The 21,186-nt window shown below is 35.2% G+C and overlaps 1 protein-coding gene across 2 annotated transcripts in view; it reads left to right on the forward strand.

Annotated features, from left to right (window-relative positions):
- Positions 1-4,776: 4,776 nt before the first annotated feature.
- LOC121969957 (phosphoglycolate phosphatase 1A, chloroplastic-like) overlaps positions 4,777-21,186 on the forward strand; it is a 54,881-nt gene continuing 38,471 nt past the window's right edge. Inside the window, exons 1-5 of one of the 2 annotated variants that reach the window (XM_042520289.1) lie at positions 4,778-5,176; positions 5,272-5,339; positions 5,449-5,541; positions 5,629-5,700; positions 7,509-7,580. In XM_042520289.1, the coding sequence (XP_042376223.1) occupies positions 4,915-5,176; positions 5,272-5,339; positions 5,449-5,541; positions 5,629-5,700; positions 7,509-7,580 (567 nt within the window). In that variant the 5' untranslated portion in view covers positions 4,778-4,914. Of the gene's footprint in view, positions 5,177-5,271; positions 5,340-5,448; positions 5,542-5,628; positions 5,701-7,508; positions 7,581-21,186 lie in introns of both variants that reach the window. The other variant, XM_042520290.1, reaches the window with a different exon arrangement.

Below are 21,186 nucleotides of genomic sequence, written 5' to 3' on the forward strand. Positions count from 1 at the left end.
TAATTGCAATTAATGCAATTAATTTGGTGGTTTTACCATGGAGAGTGGCCGGCCACTTTGATTGTGAAGGAGAATTTTGATTTTTCATTTCAAGTGGTGCATCTTCTTCCTCCTTCCTCTTAAGCTCTCCCTCTCCCTCTCCTTCTTACTTGGCCGAACCTTACCAAGGTGCTAGCACACCTTTGTGTGAGGTTTTCTCCACCTAAGTTGTCCGTGTGGATACTTCTAGAGGACCGGCGCTTGACGGTCTTGAGATCGGCAACACCTTGGAAGAGCGGGATTCGCGTAGGGCGCGCATCAAGGGTAAACACTTTTTCCTCGTAGATCTAAGTAGTAGATCAGTTTTTGAACTCGTACAAGAAATAGTTTTTCGAATTTTGTATACGAATCTTTGCACGGATCTACGGCTTTGGGTCCTTCGGGGTTTCCGCGACGCGGAAAAGCGATTTTCGCGGCTCGAAGAACCCAACAGATCTAACCATCGTGAGTTGCTCCTTTGCGATCTAATGGCACCCAAGCCCGCTGTCCCAAACGGATTTGGGGCAAAATGAAGCCGTTTTGGAAAAATCTTTCCGGTAGCCGAAGCCTACAAGTGTCGAGACACTTGTGCTTCGCTTCTACGGAAAAATTACCCATAAAAACTATAAAAAACATAATTTTACAGAAAATTACAGAAACTTTAGTTTTCATAAAACCAAAAATCAAACTCGTACAAGCCTTGCACGTGGCTCTGATACCACTGTTGGGTTTTTCGGGCCGCGAAAACCGCTTTTCGCGTCGCGGAAACCCCGAATTACCCGAAGCCGTAGATCCGTGCAAGGAAAACCGAACGAAATACAAGTACGAGTTTCAAAATACTTTGATCTACAGTACATCTACAAAGAAAACATTTTACCTTTGAAGCGTGCCCTCGCAAAATCCCGCTCGTCCAAGGTACGTGTCGGATCTCCAAAGTATCAAGATAGATACTTCTCTAGTGATATCCACATGAACAAGGAGTGTCTCTCACACTCAAAGGATGGAGAAGAGAGCCCCAAGTGTGCTAGCACTTTCTAGAGCTCTCGAATGGGATTGGAAAGGAAGAAAAGAAGAAGGTACAAAAGAAATCTTATACACTCACTAGTAGAATCCTTCCTTTGTGACCTTCACTCTTCCTTTGCTCTTGGATTCACTCAACCACCTTCTCCTCACCATGGAAGTCACGGCAACCTCTATCCAAGAGAGGGAAGAAGCAAGGAAGAAGATGATAGAATGAATGCACACATAACTCCACAAAATCAAAACCCCCTTACCATTAGTGTGGCCGGCCACACAATGTAACCCCCTTCATTAATGTGGTCGGCCACATTAAAACCAAGGGAAGAGTGTAACCCCCATGAGGTAGCATACCTCATGAGGTGGAGGTGATGTGGCAAGGATGAGTCATCCTTATGATGTGGCAATACATCAAATCAAACTTGATGTTTCAAATTCCATTTGGTCAAGTCAAAATTAACCAATTTCTTCCTTGTTGAGTTAAATCCAACCTTTGATTCAAGTCAATTTCAATTTAATGAATCTCAATTCATTAATATAAATTGACTCAATGAATCAAATTTAAATTAGACTCATTCAACAATTGAATCTAATTGAGTCTAACTCAATAAGTCTAATTCGAATCCAATCTTTGGTGCATCATATGAACCTAATCCAATTGGTTCATCATATGAACCTAATCTCCATCCACTTGTTCTTTGCGTGTGACCCAATAGGCTCTTGTAACGTTGGCAATGTTTCTAAACTCCTTTAGAAACATAAGTAATGAGCGGCATCTAGCAATACATCATTGCTACCCAAGTTACAAGAATGTTGAGATCCAACATCACCTTGTGACTACTAATTGTGACTCCTCACAATATGTGACATTGTCCTTCTATCCTAGACATCTAGATTGATCAATGTGAGGCATAGATCGTGTCATCCTCTAATCAATCTAAATCTTGAACTCCAAGTAGACTCACTCGATCAAATGAGTTCAACATCTAATGTTGACTCATTTGGGCATGGTCATGCACTTCGTGGTCTAACTCTATCAAGAATATTGATGTCGCTCCCGTCATATGGGAGGGATAGATCCCATCTACATCACTCACATCCCTCTGCATAATTTGTTACATACCCAGTAATCGCCTTTATAGTCCACCCTGTTACGGGTGACGTTTGACGAAACCAAAGTACATAACTCCTTATGTAGGGATCCATGGTGACTTCAGGTCAAAGGACTAATAGTCATACTAATAGCCACATGAGAAAGTATATGACACTCATATAACGATCCATGATACTTTCTCATGGCGGGTCATTCAGTATACATTCTCTAATGCATACCCATGTGTCAGCTTGATATCTCTATATCCATGACTTGTGAGATCAAGTCATCGAGCTGACCTACATGCTAGTCTTATTGCATTAACATTGTCCCTGAATGTTAATACTCGACTAGGAATGATTTAGAGTAGTGTTCCCTATATCATCTCACTATCGATTCAACTAATCGATTGATATAGGTATGAACCTTCTACTCAAGGACGCTATTATACTTAGTCTATTTGGCACTAATACAAATAAGTATAATAACCAAACAAATACCTTTATTAATATACAAGAATATGATATACATGAGTCCATACAATTATCAAATGATTGACTCTAGGGCTCTAACTAACATGGAGGACTGGTCTGGCAATAGGTGACTTCTCCTGAGAGCAGTAGGTGAAGACGTGTTCCCCTATGAGGGAATAGTAGGTGTCAGTTCGATTTAGGGTTTTTCGGAGGAAATGTGAAGTCAGAACTGGACAGTCCGAAGGCTGTCAAGTCATTGATTCAATTCATATATTTGTCTAACTCTGTTTTGTAGGAAGACTAATGATTCTGCAGGTTGATGTTCGACTTGGATCGGTCGACCGAACCTCCAAGCAAACATAGTAGAGTTCCAACGAGTGGACCAGGTTCGACTGAGAGATCAGTCGACCGAACCTCGAGATCAGTCGATCAAACTGGGGATAAGCGGTGACGTGGCCGAGCTAAGTTGATCGGACCATATGTGTTGGGGATCGGTCAACCAAACAAAGAAAGTATATCCGAGCAGAAGAACTGGAAGGTAGACCGATTCAGGCGAGATCGATCGACCGATCAGGAGGATCGATCGACTGATCGACGATGGGTCAAACCTGATCCCGAGATCAAGGGATCTAGATCAAATCAAGCTTCGCTATAAAAGGAGGGCTCGACTAGGTGTTTTGACAACAATTCTTGAAGAACAACTTGAGCTCTTGCGCACACTCCGAAAACGTCTGTTGCTTTGATGACGATCAAGCTAGAAGTTCTATTTCTCCAAGTCGTTGGTAATAAGTTTAATTTTGAGCAATACTTGTAAGTTGCATATTTGTACTTGTACTCAATTTTCGAATCTATAGTGATTGCCCAACGAAAACGATCAACGATCGCGGGCCTTGAAGTAGGAGTCGCCACAGGCTCCGAACAAAGTAAAAGAAAGCTTGTTAGCGTTGCTTGTCTTTTCATTATTTATTCCGCTCCGTATTCTGTGTGTTTTCCGAAATGAGTGAAAAAACAACGCGTGTTATTCACCCCCTCTAGAACATCTATGATCCTACACAAATAAAAAGGCACATAACATTCATTATTGATCTTAAACACATATCAACATCAACAATAAAACTAAACAATACAAGGAAGTTTGATCAAATATATACAATCTTATATTTTCCTCTAAAAAAAATCTAATCTCTCATCCATTCTTCTTCATCTCCATCTCGATGAATTTCCTCCATTGTCATCCGTCTTGATATTTTATCAAACAACTATTAATAAAAAAAATAGAACCATCTTAAAATATACAAAATTCATATCTTTAATCCAAAATAAAAAAATTCACTTCACCACCGGGATGCACTAACACTCTTGTGATTGGAGTCGTCTTCCGATGAAGAATGGACAAAGTCAGTTCAATCCTCCAAAACCGATCATTTTCTTCCTCTCATGCCCAACTTCTCCGACTCGTCGAGCTTTGCGTCTAACAATAACAAGAAACTCAAAAAAGAGACTAAATACTAAAAAAATGCAACGCATCGCCATGGAGATCAGGAAAAGAGAGTAAATAAAAGTTGAAATATAATGGGGAGGAAAGATTACCCCTAGTGTCCCTTTTAAAATCGACAGAGTTGACTATCGTAGTGAACTTGTTGTGTCTCTTTACGTTGTTGGGCGGAGGCAAAGAAATGAAGATGTACATTAGCCATCGGTGCTCCGACGATAGAAGAAACAGAGATGAAAGGGGAGGACTAAGAAATTAAGTTTAAAAAAAAAAGAAAAAAAAAAGAGGGGTATTATGGAAAAGAAAATAAAATAAGATATGTGATTTGAACAATTCTAAAAATAAGTATACTTTTTACATAACATATCTAAAGTTTGCTATGTTATCGGGTAAGTGCATCCGTAATGCTTTTAACATGTGAACGTGTTAATTTTTTTTTTTGTTTTTTTTTTTTGAAATCTATAGGTTTGAACGTATTAATGCTCTGATACAATAAAAAGGTGTGCATATCGATATTAACATTCCAAGTTTAATACGAATACAGATGCTCTAAATCGTTAGAAAAAATTGAGATGTTTTTTTAACTTTTGCCTATTCAAAATTATCTATTGGATTTATTTAAAGAAAAAAGAAATTGTTTGATGCAGATATCATACATGTGGTTGAATGTGATTCCCTCCCTTCTCTCCGCGAAGATTGGACTGGACTCCTCAGCCACTGCCTTACCATGATGATTCATCCGCCTAAGTAATAAACAACTGCTTCGATCCACTCGGGCTCGCTGCTTCTTTTGAGAGTGCTAGAAGCAGAGGATCGGAGGGATGTTGATGACCAGAGGAACTGCTGCTATATCTGCTTTCGTCTCCTCCAGATTCCCAGTTGCCCCTACGGTCGTCACACAGCAGCGGCTCTTCTCAACTCTCCGTCTGCCTTGTTCTTTTCGCCACTTCGGTGTTCGGAGAAGGTTTGGACTCCGGGGGTCCACCATGGACTCTAGAACGGTGATCAGAGCGTCGGCTCAGAGGCTGCAGAATGTCGATGACCTCATCGATTCTGTGCAGACCTTCATCTTGGATTGCGATGGTGATATCACAACCGTTTCTTTCCCTTTGAAATATTGGCTCTGCAAAGTTCGTTTTTTATTTTATTTTATCTTCTTTCATGTGTGCGCCTTTCAGGAGTTATATGGAAGGGCGATAAATTGATCGATGGAGTGCCCGAGACACTTGACATGCTAAGATCCAAGGTAAGACCCCTTTCGTCTTAACCACGGTTTATGCTACATGTACGCGTAGAGAAGTATATTGAGTGTTGGGTCCTGAATAGATTAGTATGCGTTGGTTTGTCTCATTCAGGGCAAAAGATTGGTTTTTGTGACTAACAACTCTACCAAATCAAGGAAGCAGTACGGGAAAAAGTTCGAAACTCTTGGTCTGAGCGTTAGTGAGGTGTGTTAATTATTATCCATCTTGTCTGAACTTTTTAGTACAAAGTATTCTTTGAGCATTTATGTGATCGTGATTAAATCCATATAGGAGGAGATCTTTGCATCATCTTTTGCGGCAGCTGCTTACCTGAAGTCCATTGACTTCCCCAGGGACAAGAAGGTTTGAACATTTTTTTAATGCATTGTGCTTTGTTGCAATCATGCTGACATACTTGTCCTAGGCGCAACATCTTTTTTAGGTTCATGGAGGAGTAATAATCATGAAGCACCAATTTTTTTTGTTAAAAATATGCAACTTATCTAACAGTACCTCATCTTGTTGCCAATTGTTGTTTCACTCATTTTTCATCTTGAAGTCCTGTAATATACCTAGATATCTGAGCTGCCACAATTTAGGTATACTATTTTTTCAGAATTATTTGGTGACAAACTGGTATGCTCTTACTCATGCAAAATGGTATATTTACTAATGCTGTTGAGGTGGGCTACATATTATAGAGATATATTTGGAAATCAGCTTTCTAACATGCATAATAGAACAAAATCAATCCATTTTTTGGCAAACTGATATATGTTGTAAATTTGCATCTTCAAGACATATTTCCACCATGGCACCATCACTTACACCCATATGGACTTTCTTCATAAACTTTCCTGAAAGTCTCGTTCGTTAATATGACTTCAATTTGTCCTTTTTTTTGTCTAAGAACTTATTCCTGCATAATCATTGAGTTAGATAAATATTAAATTTTGAAAAGCCTATGTAGATTCACTTGGTCTTTACTGGCTCACTGTCCCATGCTTCATTATTTAGTACCGCATATTGGCTGTCCACTCCATCCCAAATAATTTTGCCACTTGACAGTTAAACACAAGCTGCATATTAATATGAATTGGTAGAATGACCAACAAGGGAACAAAATGATATTTCTTACAATGTTGGATCAATGCCAAAACCTAGAAGCATGAGAGCTGTTATTCAATTTAGTATATAATATTGTCATCCTGCTTGTACCAATACACACCTCCGCCAAGAATCTAATCCTATCATATACACCCATGAAGAGAAGCTATGAAAATTCTCTATCAACCGAGACTGCTGCTATGTTGCATAATAGAGAATTCCCTTCTGCTAATAATGCAGCATGGTTGCCAAAATTGATCAATAATGATATAGATATCTAAGGGGCTGATTTGATCTTTCCTGAGGAATCAGTTATCTCACATAGATCACAAGATGTTTAAAAAACTTGGGATTCAACTAAATTAGCCCAAACAAGGAGGTAGATTTACTAAAAACATGGAAGGAAACAATTAAAATTTGAAAAAAATTAAGAGAAGATGGATTTAGTGATCGTTTTGTCAATCAGTTTGAATCCTAGCAAACATGCATGGAGGGTAAGAGAGTTTTGTTGCTCTCTTAAAATTAAACTTAAATTTTGTAGGCTCACAACTGTTCGAGATTGTTACTAGATCAAGCATTTAACCTTAGCATTGTTCATAAACAACCACTAGCTAGACTAAGTGTTTCATCTCCCCTCTTTTAATTGAGAGGAACTACTATTAATTGATTCCTATAAACTCGATTCAGATGTGATTTAGATCTCCACAATCCCTATAATATGAAAGACTAAATAATTATCTAATTTATCAAATAATGTTTAATAATATAATATTATTGGATCAAATACCAATATTGATTTGGGAAATCATGCAATGTAGTGAAGAAAGAAGATATCTAGGCTAACAATATGATGTCGAGAAAAGGATCTATTCAAGTTTAATTAAAATGGTATCTATAAGACGTGGGATGGTTGTCGATTTGTTAGGCACCTAGTTCAAGGGAATGGATGCTATGCTAAGCTATCTAATGCACATGATTAATTTGCTATGTGGTTTCTCAAATTTTAGCTTAAGCGTGTTAACCAAAAGATGTATATTAGACTTAAATGTCTTGTGAAATTCTAGGTATATGTAATAGGAGAGGATGGGATTCTCAAGGAGCTAGAACTTGCTGGATTTCAGTATCTCGGCGGTCCGGTATGCTCAAGTTTTATGTGATTGTTTGACATAATTTTTAATGGAGAAGGAAAAACAAAAGCTAATGGATGAATTGCTGTTTTTTTTTCATCTTTCTTGTCATTTAAAGGTTCATGTATTGATGATTATGATTACAAATTTTGATTATAACATAAGAATACACACTGCTAACTATGATCCTTAAAGTTTGTGTTCTAGGAAATGTTTATATAGCTCAAGGTGTCAAAATAGAGCAAATGAACATTGAATACTTAGACAACATCTTAGACTCGAGATAAGTCAATTGACATAAAGTTGTTTCAAAGAAATTAAGAGAATGCCTTTATATTGACCCGTGAAATATCAAATATCTACTTTAATATTGTGAAATCAAATCGATGTGGAATTCAAGGATCTTTTCCACATCCAATTTGAACCACCAGGTAGGGATGCAAAATTAGGAAAATTGACCAGGCTCTAACAACCGCACTTCATGAATGAATAGCTATGCAAGTTTGGGTGGTTGTTACTAACTCTAGACGCTTACACTTACTGATAAGCCAAGCAGATGAACTCTTTACCTTTGGATTCTTTTACATCACCTAGGGTAGGAATGAAGGAACATGGTCCTTAAGATCCCAGAAATATGATGCCTTGCACACCTCTATGAGAAAAAAAATCTAGGGTATGTGTGTGTGTAGAGAGCCACTACTACAACAGTCCAATGGATGGCTCCCACCACAGACCATCTGATGAGTCACTGTTCCGATGGTAAAATGACGTGCCAAGATTTTGTGCTTCAATTGTGATAAACCATTATGACATGACCTTAATTGCAAGCAGTTGTTTATGCAGATAGAATAAGTAACCTCTGTTAATTGCATTCATGGTGTTCCTGAGTGTTAGATTATTTATTAATAATCTATTATGACCCATGTAGATTATAGAATTGACTTTAATGTAAAGAGCCTAATGTGATGATTGTTTGCCAAAAAGGTAATTAAAGTCATGGGTTCTATTTTATATAGAATCCCTCTTCTCTCTCTTTTACAAAGGTAGCTTTATCCAATATTAGAGTTATCCAGAAATGGGTCATTAGTGATTGGGAGTTATAAAAAAAATAAATTAAATAACTCCCCAGAGAAGTTTACTTTTGAAACCGTGGGATAACTTCCATGGATAAGATATATAAAGGTTATATCTTTCATCATCAAAGAGATTCAGAAAAGCAAAGATAGAGAGGAGAAAAAGAAGAAGCAAGTTCTGTATAACAAGAATTTTTTATATTATGGATCCTGGTACGTTTTCCTCAATTGTAGACATTTAAGTATTTGTAAAAATCATTGTATCCAAGTTCCTTTTCCGCATGTTAAAGTTTCCAATAATGGTATTAGAGCCAAGTTAGGGATATTTATGATTTTGCATGAATTAATTTCGGTTTATGAATTGTTGTTGTTTAGGAATTCTATTTAGGAATTCCATATATGGTTTATGAATTGTTGTTGTTTAGGAATTCCATATACAGTCAAGGTTTAATAATGGTTGTTGTTTAAAATTTTCATATACAGGTCATGGTTTCTAACATAAAGTTTCTAACATAAGGTTTCTAACATTTGCTTTATTAACATGTATTTGATTAATTCACAATTTTAGGAAATTATGAATTAAATCTCATTTTGATTAAATGCATGATTTAAACCGTATATACTGTGAATTTAAATTAATTCAAAGTATTGTAGGTAATTGATTGATCAAATGCATGATTTCAATTTGGAATTATATATTATGGATTTGGGGTTTTGTTAATCACCAAAGTGATCATCTCCGTGAAATTTATGATTCCAATATTTTCATAGTTGTATATGAAGCAATATGAATGACATATTTTGGGATAATTAAAATGCGTTGTTATAAGGCATATATAGATCACCTAAAGGTGCATCATTGCTTATAATTAATGATATTAAAGGATTTATTATCTAAAGATGACATGCATGTTATTTAAGTATGGATGTTAGCCCATTAAAATATGTTCATTTAGCATCATTGTCATTATAGTTATCCATTTGAGTATCATCCAAAGGTGAACTTAAATACATTATTAAAGTTGATTTCAATTTGATCCATTAAATCTACTTGAAGTATTAATGTATGAGTTTGTGTAAATATTTGCAGCTTTTAATAATATGTTACCTTGGGAAATGGAATGATTAAGTTCAATGGCCTGAATTATGTTGACTAGTTTGAACAAATCCAGTTTCAACGGGGTATTATGGGCCTTGATATGACATTGGTAATGGAGCAGAAGCCCACAACCATTACGGAGACTCGTACAAAAGTTGACAAGACTCTTTACGAGGCTTGGGTGCGGTCTAATAGGCTGAGTTTGAACTTAATGAAGATGACGATGGTTGAAAATGTCAAGCCATCTATGTCCAAGACTGTCAATGCAAGGGAATTTATAAAATTGATTAAGGAATACTTACAATCATAAGTCTATTGTGGGGACCTTAATGAGTGAGTTGACTAAGAAATTTGATGGGTCTCAGCCTATTCATGATCATGTGACAAGTATGGAAAATCTAGCAGCAAAGTTGAAGTTGATGGAATGGATATGAGTGAGTCATTCCTAGTACAGTTTATCATAAACTCACTTCCTTCTGAGTTTGGATAGTCGAGGTGAATTATAACACTATTAAAGAGAAATGGAACTTTCAAGAAATTAAGGCTATGTTGATTCGGAGGAAGGAAGGTTGAAGAAAATAAGGGATCACTCCATCCATTAGTCGACTTATGATAGAGTCGATAGAAGCAAGGCTAAACCAGGTAAGAAGGGTAAAAATAAAGGCAAGGCCCTCATGAAAGTTAAAGAAAGTGGAGTCTATAAAGAAAAGAAGTGTTATTTTTGTGATAGCAGTGGCCACTTCAAAAAGGGCTTTCCAAAAAGAAAGAGTTGGTTCGAAAAGAAAGGTAAATACTATATTTCACTAAATTTCGAATTAAATATTTTTGAAGTGCCTGATAATACCTGGTGGTTAGATTCTAGTGCAACTACTCATGTGTCGCATGTTATGTAGGGACTCCTTTTGATCCAAACCATAAATGGAATTGAAAAGTTTTTATATATGGGGAATAGAATGAAAGCACGAATAGAAGGAATTGGGATGTATAGATTGATCTTGGACACCGGTTGTTCTTTAGATCCAAAAAAAAATTGTCTCTATGTTCCTATATGTGCTAGGAATTTAATTTCTGTTCGAAAGTTGGATGATGTAGGATTTAGCTTTAAGATCGGAGATGGTGTATTTCTTTATATAAACATGAGTACTATTATGGTTCTGGTACTTTTAGATGGTTTATATTGTTTCAATCTTGATGTTAAATTTGCTGAATCTTTGTTTTATGTTGAACACATAATTGGTAGTAAACATAGTGCACATAATGAGAATTTTACTTATTTATGACATCAAAGATTAGGCCACATATCTAAAGAAATAATAATGAGGTAACAAAAAGTGAAATATTACCTCAATTGGATTTTGATGATTGTATTAAGGGAAAGCAAACCAAACATATATCGAGAAATCCAGCCACAAGAAGTAATCAACCACTTGAAATAATACACACTGATATTTGTGGTCCTTTTGACTCTATCTTGGAGCGGTGAAAAATATTTTATCACCTTTATTGATGACTTCTCACGTTATTGTTATTAATACTTATTGCATGAAAAATCTCAAGCAATGGCCATCCTTGAGGTATTTGTTAATGAGGTTGAAAGGCAGTTGGATAGAAAAGTTAATGTCGTAAGGTCTGATATAGGTGGTGAATATTATGGAAAATATAATGAGAATGGACAATGTCCTAGTCTATTTGCAAAATTTCTTCAAAGTCAAGGCATATGTGTACACTGCAACAGAATGGTGTAGCTGAAAGGCGGAATTATACTCTAATGGACATTGTTAGGAGTATATTAAATTATAGTATCGTACCTTTATTATTGTGGATGCATGCATTAAAGACAGTTATATATCTGCTTAATAAAGTTCCTAGTAAAGCAGTTCCTAAGACTCGTTATGAAATAGGGGCGGGAAGGAAACCTAATTGAAGGCACCTCTATGTTTGGGGTTGCCTAGCATAAATAAAAGTATATAATCCACATGGAAGAAAACTTGATGCAAGAACCATTAGTGGTTATTTCATCGGTTATCCTGAATAGTTAAAAGGGTATAAATTTTATTGTCCTAACCACAGTATGAGAACAATAGAGTTTGAAAATGCTCGGTTCATTGAGAATGTCCAATTAAGTGGGAGTGAGAAATCATGAAAAACGAATATTAAAGAAACTTGTGGCAAACTTTCTTTGCTTCATGTTTCTCCTAAATTGTCCCATTTATTGTATCACAGTTACACAACATGTCAAGACAACAAAATAATGATATCCAAAACCCACAAAATAAACATATAGATGATGAACCAACTAACAATGTGCAAGTCACAAATGAACAAATGATAGAAGAGACACAAGAAATAGCGTTAAGGAGATCTAAAAGGCAAAGAAGACCAACTATTTCAAATGATTATATCATTTATTCACTTGAACATGAATGTGACTTAAGCATTGATAAAGATCCAGTCTCATTCATACAAGCCATGAAAAGTGACAATTCTGAAAAATAGCTCAATGTTATGAAAGAAGAGTTAATTTCTATGGATGACAATAAAGTATGGAACCAATTGAGTTGCCTCAAGATTCACGATGAGTTGGTTGTAAATGGGTCTTTAAGACTAAACGTGACTCGAAAGGCAACATCGAAAGGTACAAAGCTAGACTTGTCGCCAAATAATATACTCAAAAGGATGACATTGACTATATAGAGATCTTCTCTCTAGTTTCTAAGAAGGACTCTTTAAGGATTGTTTTGGCATTGGTGGCTCATTATGACTTGGAACTTGACCAAATGGACCTAAAGACCGTCTTTTTGAATGGTGACTTAGAAGAAGAATTTTATATGGATCAACCTGAAGGTTTCATAGCAATAGGAAAATAAAATCTGGTGTGTAAATTGAAAAAGTCAATATATGGACTGAAACCAGCTTCCAGACAATGATATCTTAAATTCAATGATACCATTACATCGGATGGTTTTGTAAAGAACACTATTGATTGGTGTATTTATATAAAGGTCAGTGCGAGCAAATTTACTATTTTTGTTCTATATGTTGATGACATTCTTCTTGCTTCATGATATCGCTTTGTTACATGATGTAAAGAAATTTCTCTCTAAGAACTTTGAAATAAAAGATATGGGTGATGCATTTTATGTGATAAGAATAGAAATATTCTGTGAAAGATCACAAGAATTATTGGGATTGTCTTAGAAAAATTATATTAACAGAGTATTAGAGAGATTCATAATGAACACTGCTCCGAGAATAGTTCCAATTCAAAAAGGAGACAAATTTAGTGAATTGCAATGTCCCAAAAATGACTTGGAACGAAAGGAGATGGAGTCTATTTCCTATGCATCAGTGGTTGGAAGCTTAATGTATAGGTCGTATATCAGTTTTACTTATGAAATGTTATGCCAATATCAAAGTAATCTTGGAATGAACCACTGGAAGCTGCAAAGAAAGTTTTTAGGTACTTACAGGCACCAAAGATTACATGCTCACGTATAGAAAATCAGATCAACTTGAAGTGATTGGCTAGTCAGATTCAGATTATGCTGGATGTATGGACTCAAGGAAATCCACATTTAGGTATATTTTCCTCCTAGCAGGAGGAGCAGTGTCATGAAAAAGTGAAAAACAGTTTGTAATTGCTACCCACCATGGAAGCTGAATTTATGGCATGCTTTGAGGCCACGGTTCACGTATTGTGGTTGCGGAACTTCACCTTAAGGCTTGGTATTATCGATTGTATAGATAGGCCGCTAAGGATTTACTATGATAATACTGTAGCTGTGTTCTTCTCTAAAAATGACAAGTACTCAAAAGCTGCAAAACACATGGATTTGAAATACTTGTCTATCAAAGAAGAAGTGCAGAAACAAAAGGTGTAGCATATCAGAACTGATTTAATGATAGCAGATCTGTTAACTAAAGGATTACCACCCAAAATGTTTATTAGCCGTCTACAAAGGATGAGTATTATGGATAAGTCCTCAGTAACATTATAGTAATATGGATACAAATGTATGGTAATGATGCTCATATTATATGACACTTTTAAATTCAATTAAAGTTATCTTTCTGCTTGTTTTCTTGTTATCCACATAGTATACTTGTATTGTTTTTGATGTGATAAGAGAACATGTCTTTGAAAAGATATTAAAGACAATTATAGTATTAATTAAAATGTTGGGTTTTGATTTTGTGATACATGAAAGGAATCATGTCGTTAAATGGCTTATGCCTACCATGATCTGATCATATCAATTCAATTAAAGACAATGACTTGTTAACTTCAACGTATAGTGCGCAATTATGGTTATTGTTGAATTTCCACGTGACCAAAAGGTCACGGGTTCGAATCCTGGAAACAGCCTCTTGCAAAAAGCAGGGTAAGGCTGCGTACAATAGATCCTTCCCCGGGACCCCGTATGGCGGCAGTTTCGTGCACCGGGCTGTCTTTTTTTTGTCCACATGGGCCGGTGGGAGATTGTTAAATTATTTATTACTAATCTATTATAACCCATGTATGTTATAGAATTGAGTTTAATATAAAAGGGTCTAATGTAATGATTGTTTGACAAAAAGGTAATTAAAGTCATGAGGTTCTATTTTATATAGAATCCCTCTTCTCTTGCTTTTATAAAGGTAGCTTTATCTAATATTAAAGTTATCCGGAAATGGGTCAGTGATTGGGAGTTATAAAAAAATAAATAAAATAACTTCCAAGAGAAGTTCACTTTTGAAACCGTGGGATAACTTCCATGGATAAGATATATAAAGGTTATATCATTCATCATCAAAGAGATTCAGACAAGAAAAGATAGAGAGGAGAGAAAGAGGAAGCAAGTTCTATATCTCAAGAATCTTATATATTATGGATCCTGATATGTTTTCCTCAATTGCAGACATTTACGTATTTGTGAAAATCATTATATCCAAATTCCTTTTCCGCGTGTTAAAGTTTCCAATACTGAGTTCCTAGTAATGCTTGTATTGGCCACTGTCAACTTGTATTCTATCTCTATCCTTATTGGTTCTGGAAATACAAACAACTTTATCAGAGAGGATATATGAAGTTTAAGAGGAATGAGGGTGATAATTTCTTAGTGCTTGTTGCTAATAAGTGACTACAGGACTCAAGGATCTGCTCAATTCTACTTTTAGACATTGAAGGTATAATGGCTGAGTTCCTTGTCATTCCACTATTGAAATTTTCTATTTTAGGAATTGAATGGTTGAGCATGTTGGGTCTCATCCTCACACTTTGACTCAATAAGCATAAAATTTACAAAGAAGGAAAGATGATTGTTACTACAAGGGACACGAAAATGACCATAGTTAACATCACTAGAGTATGAGAAAATTTGAAGCACCAAACGAAGGCAACACTTGTAGAGTTTGATCTCTTGCTCCATAAGCTAGGAACACCGCCAATAGAATATATGAGTGTCATGTAGAGGGCCAAGCATAATTTTGATGTGCAAGAAATGTGATGGACGTAGATGACTCGATTGGCTTAGGATCTAAGGAAGCTATATCAGTAAACAAATATAGCATGGTTAGCAAACTGACCTAGATAGGGATTACTTGAGTTGGATTGTGATCCACAATTTGGACATCTATCCGGGGGTTGATTTGTTAAAGAAATTCCAATAGGAATCAATGATATGTTGTAATTAATTAATGATAGCATATCAACATCGAAAGAAGGTTATGTTTTTGAGGGAAATCAGCTGATTTCTCACCTACTCAACAATTCCAACTTAGAATCTTTTCAGTTAGAGAAATTGTCAGAGGTTTCATGGTTCAAGTGATTATAGTGTAGAGGAAGAAATTTTTTTTTAAAAAAACTGGATATTAGATCCAGACCTAACAAGAAAAGAGGAAGAGATCAAGTTGTTGTATAAGAATGAAGATCTATTCTTGCATAAGAAATCATGATCCTCTTTGGTGGCACTTAGCGAACTCAAATCCTCAAGAAAGAAATAGCATGGAGGCTTTAGCAGATTTGATGAGCTCAGCAATTCTGGAGGAAGGGAAGAACTTGTAGTGTAAGGACCTCAGCTCTAGAGACAATCACTCATGAACTTGAGAAGGAGGTAGAGGACTGCTATGAGATTTCAGGTAGTATTGATTAATTATCTATTTAATTATTTAATAACTAAATGGTTTAATAATTTATGAAAATATAAATTATTATTTATATGATGATCCTCCTCCATTAAATAGGATTAATTTGATAATACTTAACTATAGTTTTAGGTTAATCCTATACTACAAGTCTACAACAACAACCAAGCCTTATCCCACTATTTGGGGTTAGCTATATGGATCTTTTTACGCAATTGAGCTTTATCTTCTATTATATTATCATCTATACTTAAATAAATTTTATCTTGTTTTATTGTTGCTAATCAAGTCTATTTTGGTCTTCCTCTTTCTCGTTTGATATGCATGTTTGTCATAGTTTCACATCGCCTAACTAAAGTATTTATTGATCATCTATGTACATGCTTGTACCATCTTAAACGTATCTCTTGGAGTTTTCTCTCAATAAATGCAACTCTGACTTTCTCTCTAATGCTCTCATTTCTTATTCTGTCCATTCTCGTATGTTTACATATCCATCTTAACATCCTCATCTCTCGGCAACTCTCATCTTTTGCTCATGTGCTCGAGTTATAGCCTAACATTCAACTCCATATAATATAAGAGGTCTAACTACGGTTTTGTAAATTTTTTTTTTAAGTTTTAGAAGTACTTTACGATCACATAAAACACTCGACGCTTTCCTCCATTTCAATCAATCTGTTTGTATTCTATGTAAGGCATCTCTCTCAATCCCTCCATCGTTTTGCAAAAATGATCCTAAATATTTAAATCTCTCGGTTCCGGGCAACTTATCATCTTTTATCTTAACAATTGTCTTATTACGTCTAATATTGCTAAATTTAAATTCCATAAATTCTATCTTTATTCTACTAAGCCTAAAACCTTTCTCCTTTAGTGTTTTCCGTCGAGATTTTAGTTTAGCATTTACTCATTCACGTGTTTTATCTACCAAAATAATATCATCTGCAAACAACATACACCACGGTATTGTGTCTTAAATATACGTAGTAAGTTTGTCAATAATTAGTGTAAAAAGATTGAGACTTAGAGTTGATCCTTGATATAACCTTATTTTTATTAGAAATGGTTCAGTTACTCCGCCTGAAGTCTTTACTCTGGTTGTTATATCCTCGTACATATCTTTAATTAGTTCAATATATGTTATGCTAACACATCTCTTTTCTAGAATTCTCTATATAATTTCTCTTGGGACTCTGTTAAAGTTTTTCCTAAGTCAATGAATATCATGTGTAGATCTTATTTTTTACTCCCGATATTTTTCAATTAATTATCTATGAAGATGTATAGCTTCTATTGTCGATCTTTCAGTCATTAACCCAAATTAATTTTCAGTCACTGTGGTCTCCTTGATTTTTTTTCTATTACTTTTTCCCAAGTTTCATGGTATGATTCTTAATTTAATATGCTTATAGTTTGCACAATTTGTACGTTTCCCTTGTTCTTATATAAGAGAATTAGAGTATTTATCCTCCATTGATGAGATATTTTTTTTTTATTTTCAATATCATGTTAAATAATTTTATAAGTCATTCAATACCTTGTTTCCCTAGGCACTTCCATACCTCTATCAAAATATCATCTAGTCCAATGGTTTTTCTATTATGCATCCTATTTAAAGTTTTTTCTACTTCTGAAGTTTGAATTCTATGATAAAAATTTAAATTTCTATATTCATTTGACCTACTTAAATTATCTAAGTTAAGTTGATCACGTAAACCTTCATTAAAAAGTTAATGGAAATATCTCTTCCACTATTATTTTATTTTTCATCGTTTACTAGTACCTTATTACATTCATCTTTAATATATTTTATTTGGATAATATCTCTTGTTTTCCTTTCTCTCACTTTAGCTATTCTATAAATGTCTCTTTCCCCTTCTTTTGTATCCAATTTTTGATATAATCGTTCGAAAGTTTCATTTTTTGCTTCATTCACTATTTTTTTTGTTTCTTTCTTGGCTATTGTATATTTTTTTAAGTTTTCCTCGTTCTTACAAATATATAATTCCTTATAAATTATTCGTTTTTTCTTCCCTTTCTCTTGTACTTTCTCATTCCACCACCAAGATTCCTTACTTAGTGGTGCATGCTCCTTTTGCTCACCAAGTATACTCTTAGCTATTATTTTTAGCTTTGATACAATCTTATCACATGCCATATTAGAGTCACCGTATATTTCACTTAATGCTTGTACTCCTACCTTCTCCTTAAATATATTTTATCTCTCATCCTTTAACTTCCACCACTTAATTCTAGGAGTCATATATATATTTTTTCTATTAATACTATGTTTGAGATGTATATCCAATACTACTAATCTATATTGGGTAGTTAAGCTTTCTGCAGGAATGACTTCGCAATCTTTATAAATCTTTCTATCCTTCTTCCTAACCATAAGAAAGTCAATTTTTGATTTATTATTCTCATTTTTTAATGTGACTAAGTGTTATTCTCTTTTCTTAAAAAACGTATTAGCTAATATAAGGTTATATGCTATTGCAAAATCTAATATAGTTTTCCCTCCCTTATTTCTTGTTCCAAACCCACCTCTCATATTCCTCATTTTTCATTCCGACATGCTCATTTAGATCACCTCGTATTAAAATCATTTCATTTGACGGAATGTTTTGTAATATTTCATCTAAGCCGTCTCATAACCTTGATTTGGTAGCTTCATCTAATCATATTTGCGGTGTATATACACTAATTATGTTCCTAGTTTATTTCGCCACTATTATCTTAAGGGTTATAATTCTATTCCCTTTTCTAACTACTCCTACAACTTCATCCTTTAACGAACTATCTACAACAATATTCACTCAATTTCTTGTTTTACTCTTTCCAGTGTACAATAACTTAAAACCTGAGTTCTCTATTATCTTTGTCTTCTCGCCTACCCATTTTATTTCTTGTACACACAAAATACTAATGCTTTTCCTAATCATCGTATCTAATACATCTATTGATTTATCAGTGAGGGTTCCTATATTTATATTCCAAATCTTAGATTATTAGTTTTCTTATCATATTTATTCTTATCCAATCTATGGTGTGAGAACTTTTGCCTATTTAACACTACACCTAAGTTCTCATGGAGATGTAGCAGTCCTATCGATACATTACAGTCGGACCTGCAATGCGAACTCTTACATATTTATTTAACACTACACCCGAGTTCTGAAGATGTTATTAATCCTATAATAACATAAAACCATTTACTAATCTGAACAATAATTATCAATTTTGTTATTACTTCTTTTACTATGAAATCAAATATTAACACTAATGTTATCATTTACTTATTTTAGATATTAGAGTTGTTTGAGTAATAGTATTATTTATTTATTTATCTATTTACATCTAACAACAATTAATTTTTTAGTGATATTAAATATTTATTTTTAATATATATTATTATTCAACATTTTTGAAAATGTTGATATTTTTCACTAGTTTTGATGCCTAATATGACCATGCTATCAAAACACTGGTAGCCATGGTAGCCATATTGATAACTATGAAATATAGGATCTTGCTAAAATAATAAAATAAGAATTTTACAACAAAAGAACTCACTCTGTTAATTAACTAAGCTAGTAGTTATAAAAGGAGATACATGTAATCAAATAGGGTAGGCAATAAAAAGTTAGTTTTCTCCATGTTCGTCTATCCTAGTCTCCTCTCTCTCTCTCTCTCTCAATCTCTCTTTATGTGCAATGTTTTCTTGCACCCATCAACTTAGAGCAACACACATTTATTGTGTGCTTGATTCGTCCTCATCACCTAAATAATTGTTGTTCTCATCGCCACTACTACCACCATCGCCATCATTATGGCTATAGCTATTGTTGCCAACCAAGTTAATAATATAAAGCAAACCTACCAATTAGCCAGGACTAAACTTGCATCGTCCTTAGATCTGATCCTATACTTGTGAACACACATGGTTATACCTACTTAGGCTACGTTTGGTAGGATGTAATCTGCCTTGTAATGTAATCAGGATTACATTACAAGGTTGATTATTTTGTTTGTTTTAACTTTAAACCTGTAATGTAATGTAATCTCGATTACAAAAGGTAGTGAAGTTTTGTAATCTGGATTACAAAGCAAATACTATGTAATCCGATTACATTATGAGATCACTGTTTAACCAAAATTTGAATACCTAATATACCCCTAGTCAGCTGTCGCCCGCCGACCGCCCGTCGGTCGCCGCCTGTCGCTTACTGCCACCGCCGATCGTCGGTCGCCGGTCGTCGGCCGCCGCTGCCGCCGGTCGTCGGCCGCCGGCCGCCGCCGGTCGTCGGCCGCCAGCCGCCGCCGGTCGTCGGCCGCCGGCCGCCGCTGGTCGTCGGTCGCCGGTCGCCGACCGCCGCCACCGGTCTCCATCCACCACCGTCGTCGTCGCCGATTGTCGGCTGCCGACGGCCGCAAGCTCCGATAGAGGTGCAGCGGCCATCGGTAGAAGTCACAGGATATTTTTGTCATTTTATAATAACATGAATTACATTCCTTATAAAAAATAATTGATACCAAACAAAAGAATGTAATCACCCTTGTAATCAAATATTACATACATTATATCACCAAACGTAGTAATGTAATCAAGATTACATTACATTACATTATAAATTTGATTACATTACAAGCTCGATTACATTACACCCAACCAAACGTAGCCTTAGTGTTTTTGACATCTAACTTATTTTATGACTAAATGAAATTTAGTTCCTTCAGGTGAGAGTGTATGCAAACTTGTTTTCACGTAAGTATTACCTCCTATGCCTCAACACTCGAAAAATATCATAAAACTCTTGGAGTAGTGTTGTCGAATTTTATTGAATCTTTCATTTAAGAGAGTAATTGTGTACCTTTGTTAGCTCATGGTATCTTGTATCCTTACTCTAAATGCATCAAAGGAAACCTTGAATGGTTTGAAAAGTCTTGTCTGCCCAAGAATAGGGGCATTTACGGTTCATAACCTCTTAACAGCATGTGGAAGCATATGTTGGTGCAATCATGCCCGTACACGTAGCGTTACATGTGGTTTTGATGTTGGACATCGTTTAAGCAAGAAAACACATGAAGTCTTATATGATTGTCAAGTGTGAATGAAAAGTCAACTTGACAGAAAGGATGAAGTCCAAGAAGATCAAAGATCGGATTCTTGGCAAAGAGGAAGTCTTGATAAGTCTGGTGACTGAATGTAAGGTGATTGAAGTCCAAGAAGGTTGGTGGCTGGATTCTTGGCAAAAGGGTAGCTCTAGCAGATCAGGTGATCAAATGTTAGGCGATGAAGATATGAAGATGAGAA

This window comes from Zingiber officinale, chromosome 4A (genome assembly GCF_018446385.1).
Source record: "Zingiber officinale cultivar Zhangliang chromosome 4A, Zo_v1.1, whole genome shotgun sequence".
Taxonomy (NCBI): domain Eukaryota; kingdom Viridiplantae; phylum Streptophyta; class Magnoliopsida; order Zingiberales; family Zingiberaceae; genus Zingiber; species Zingiber officinale.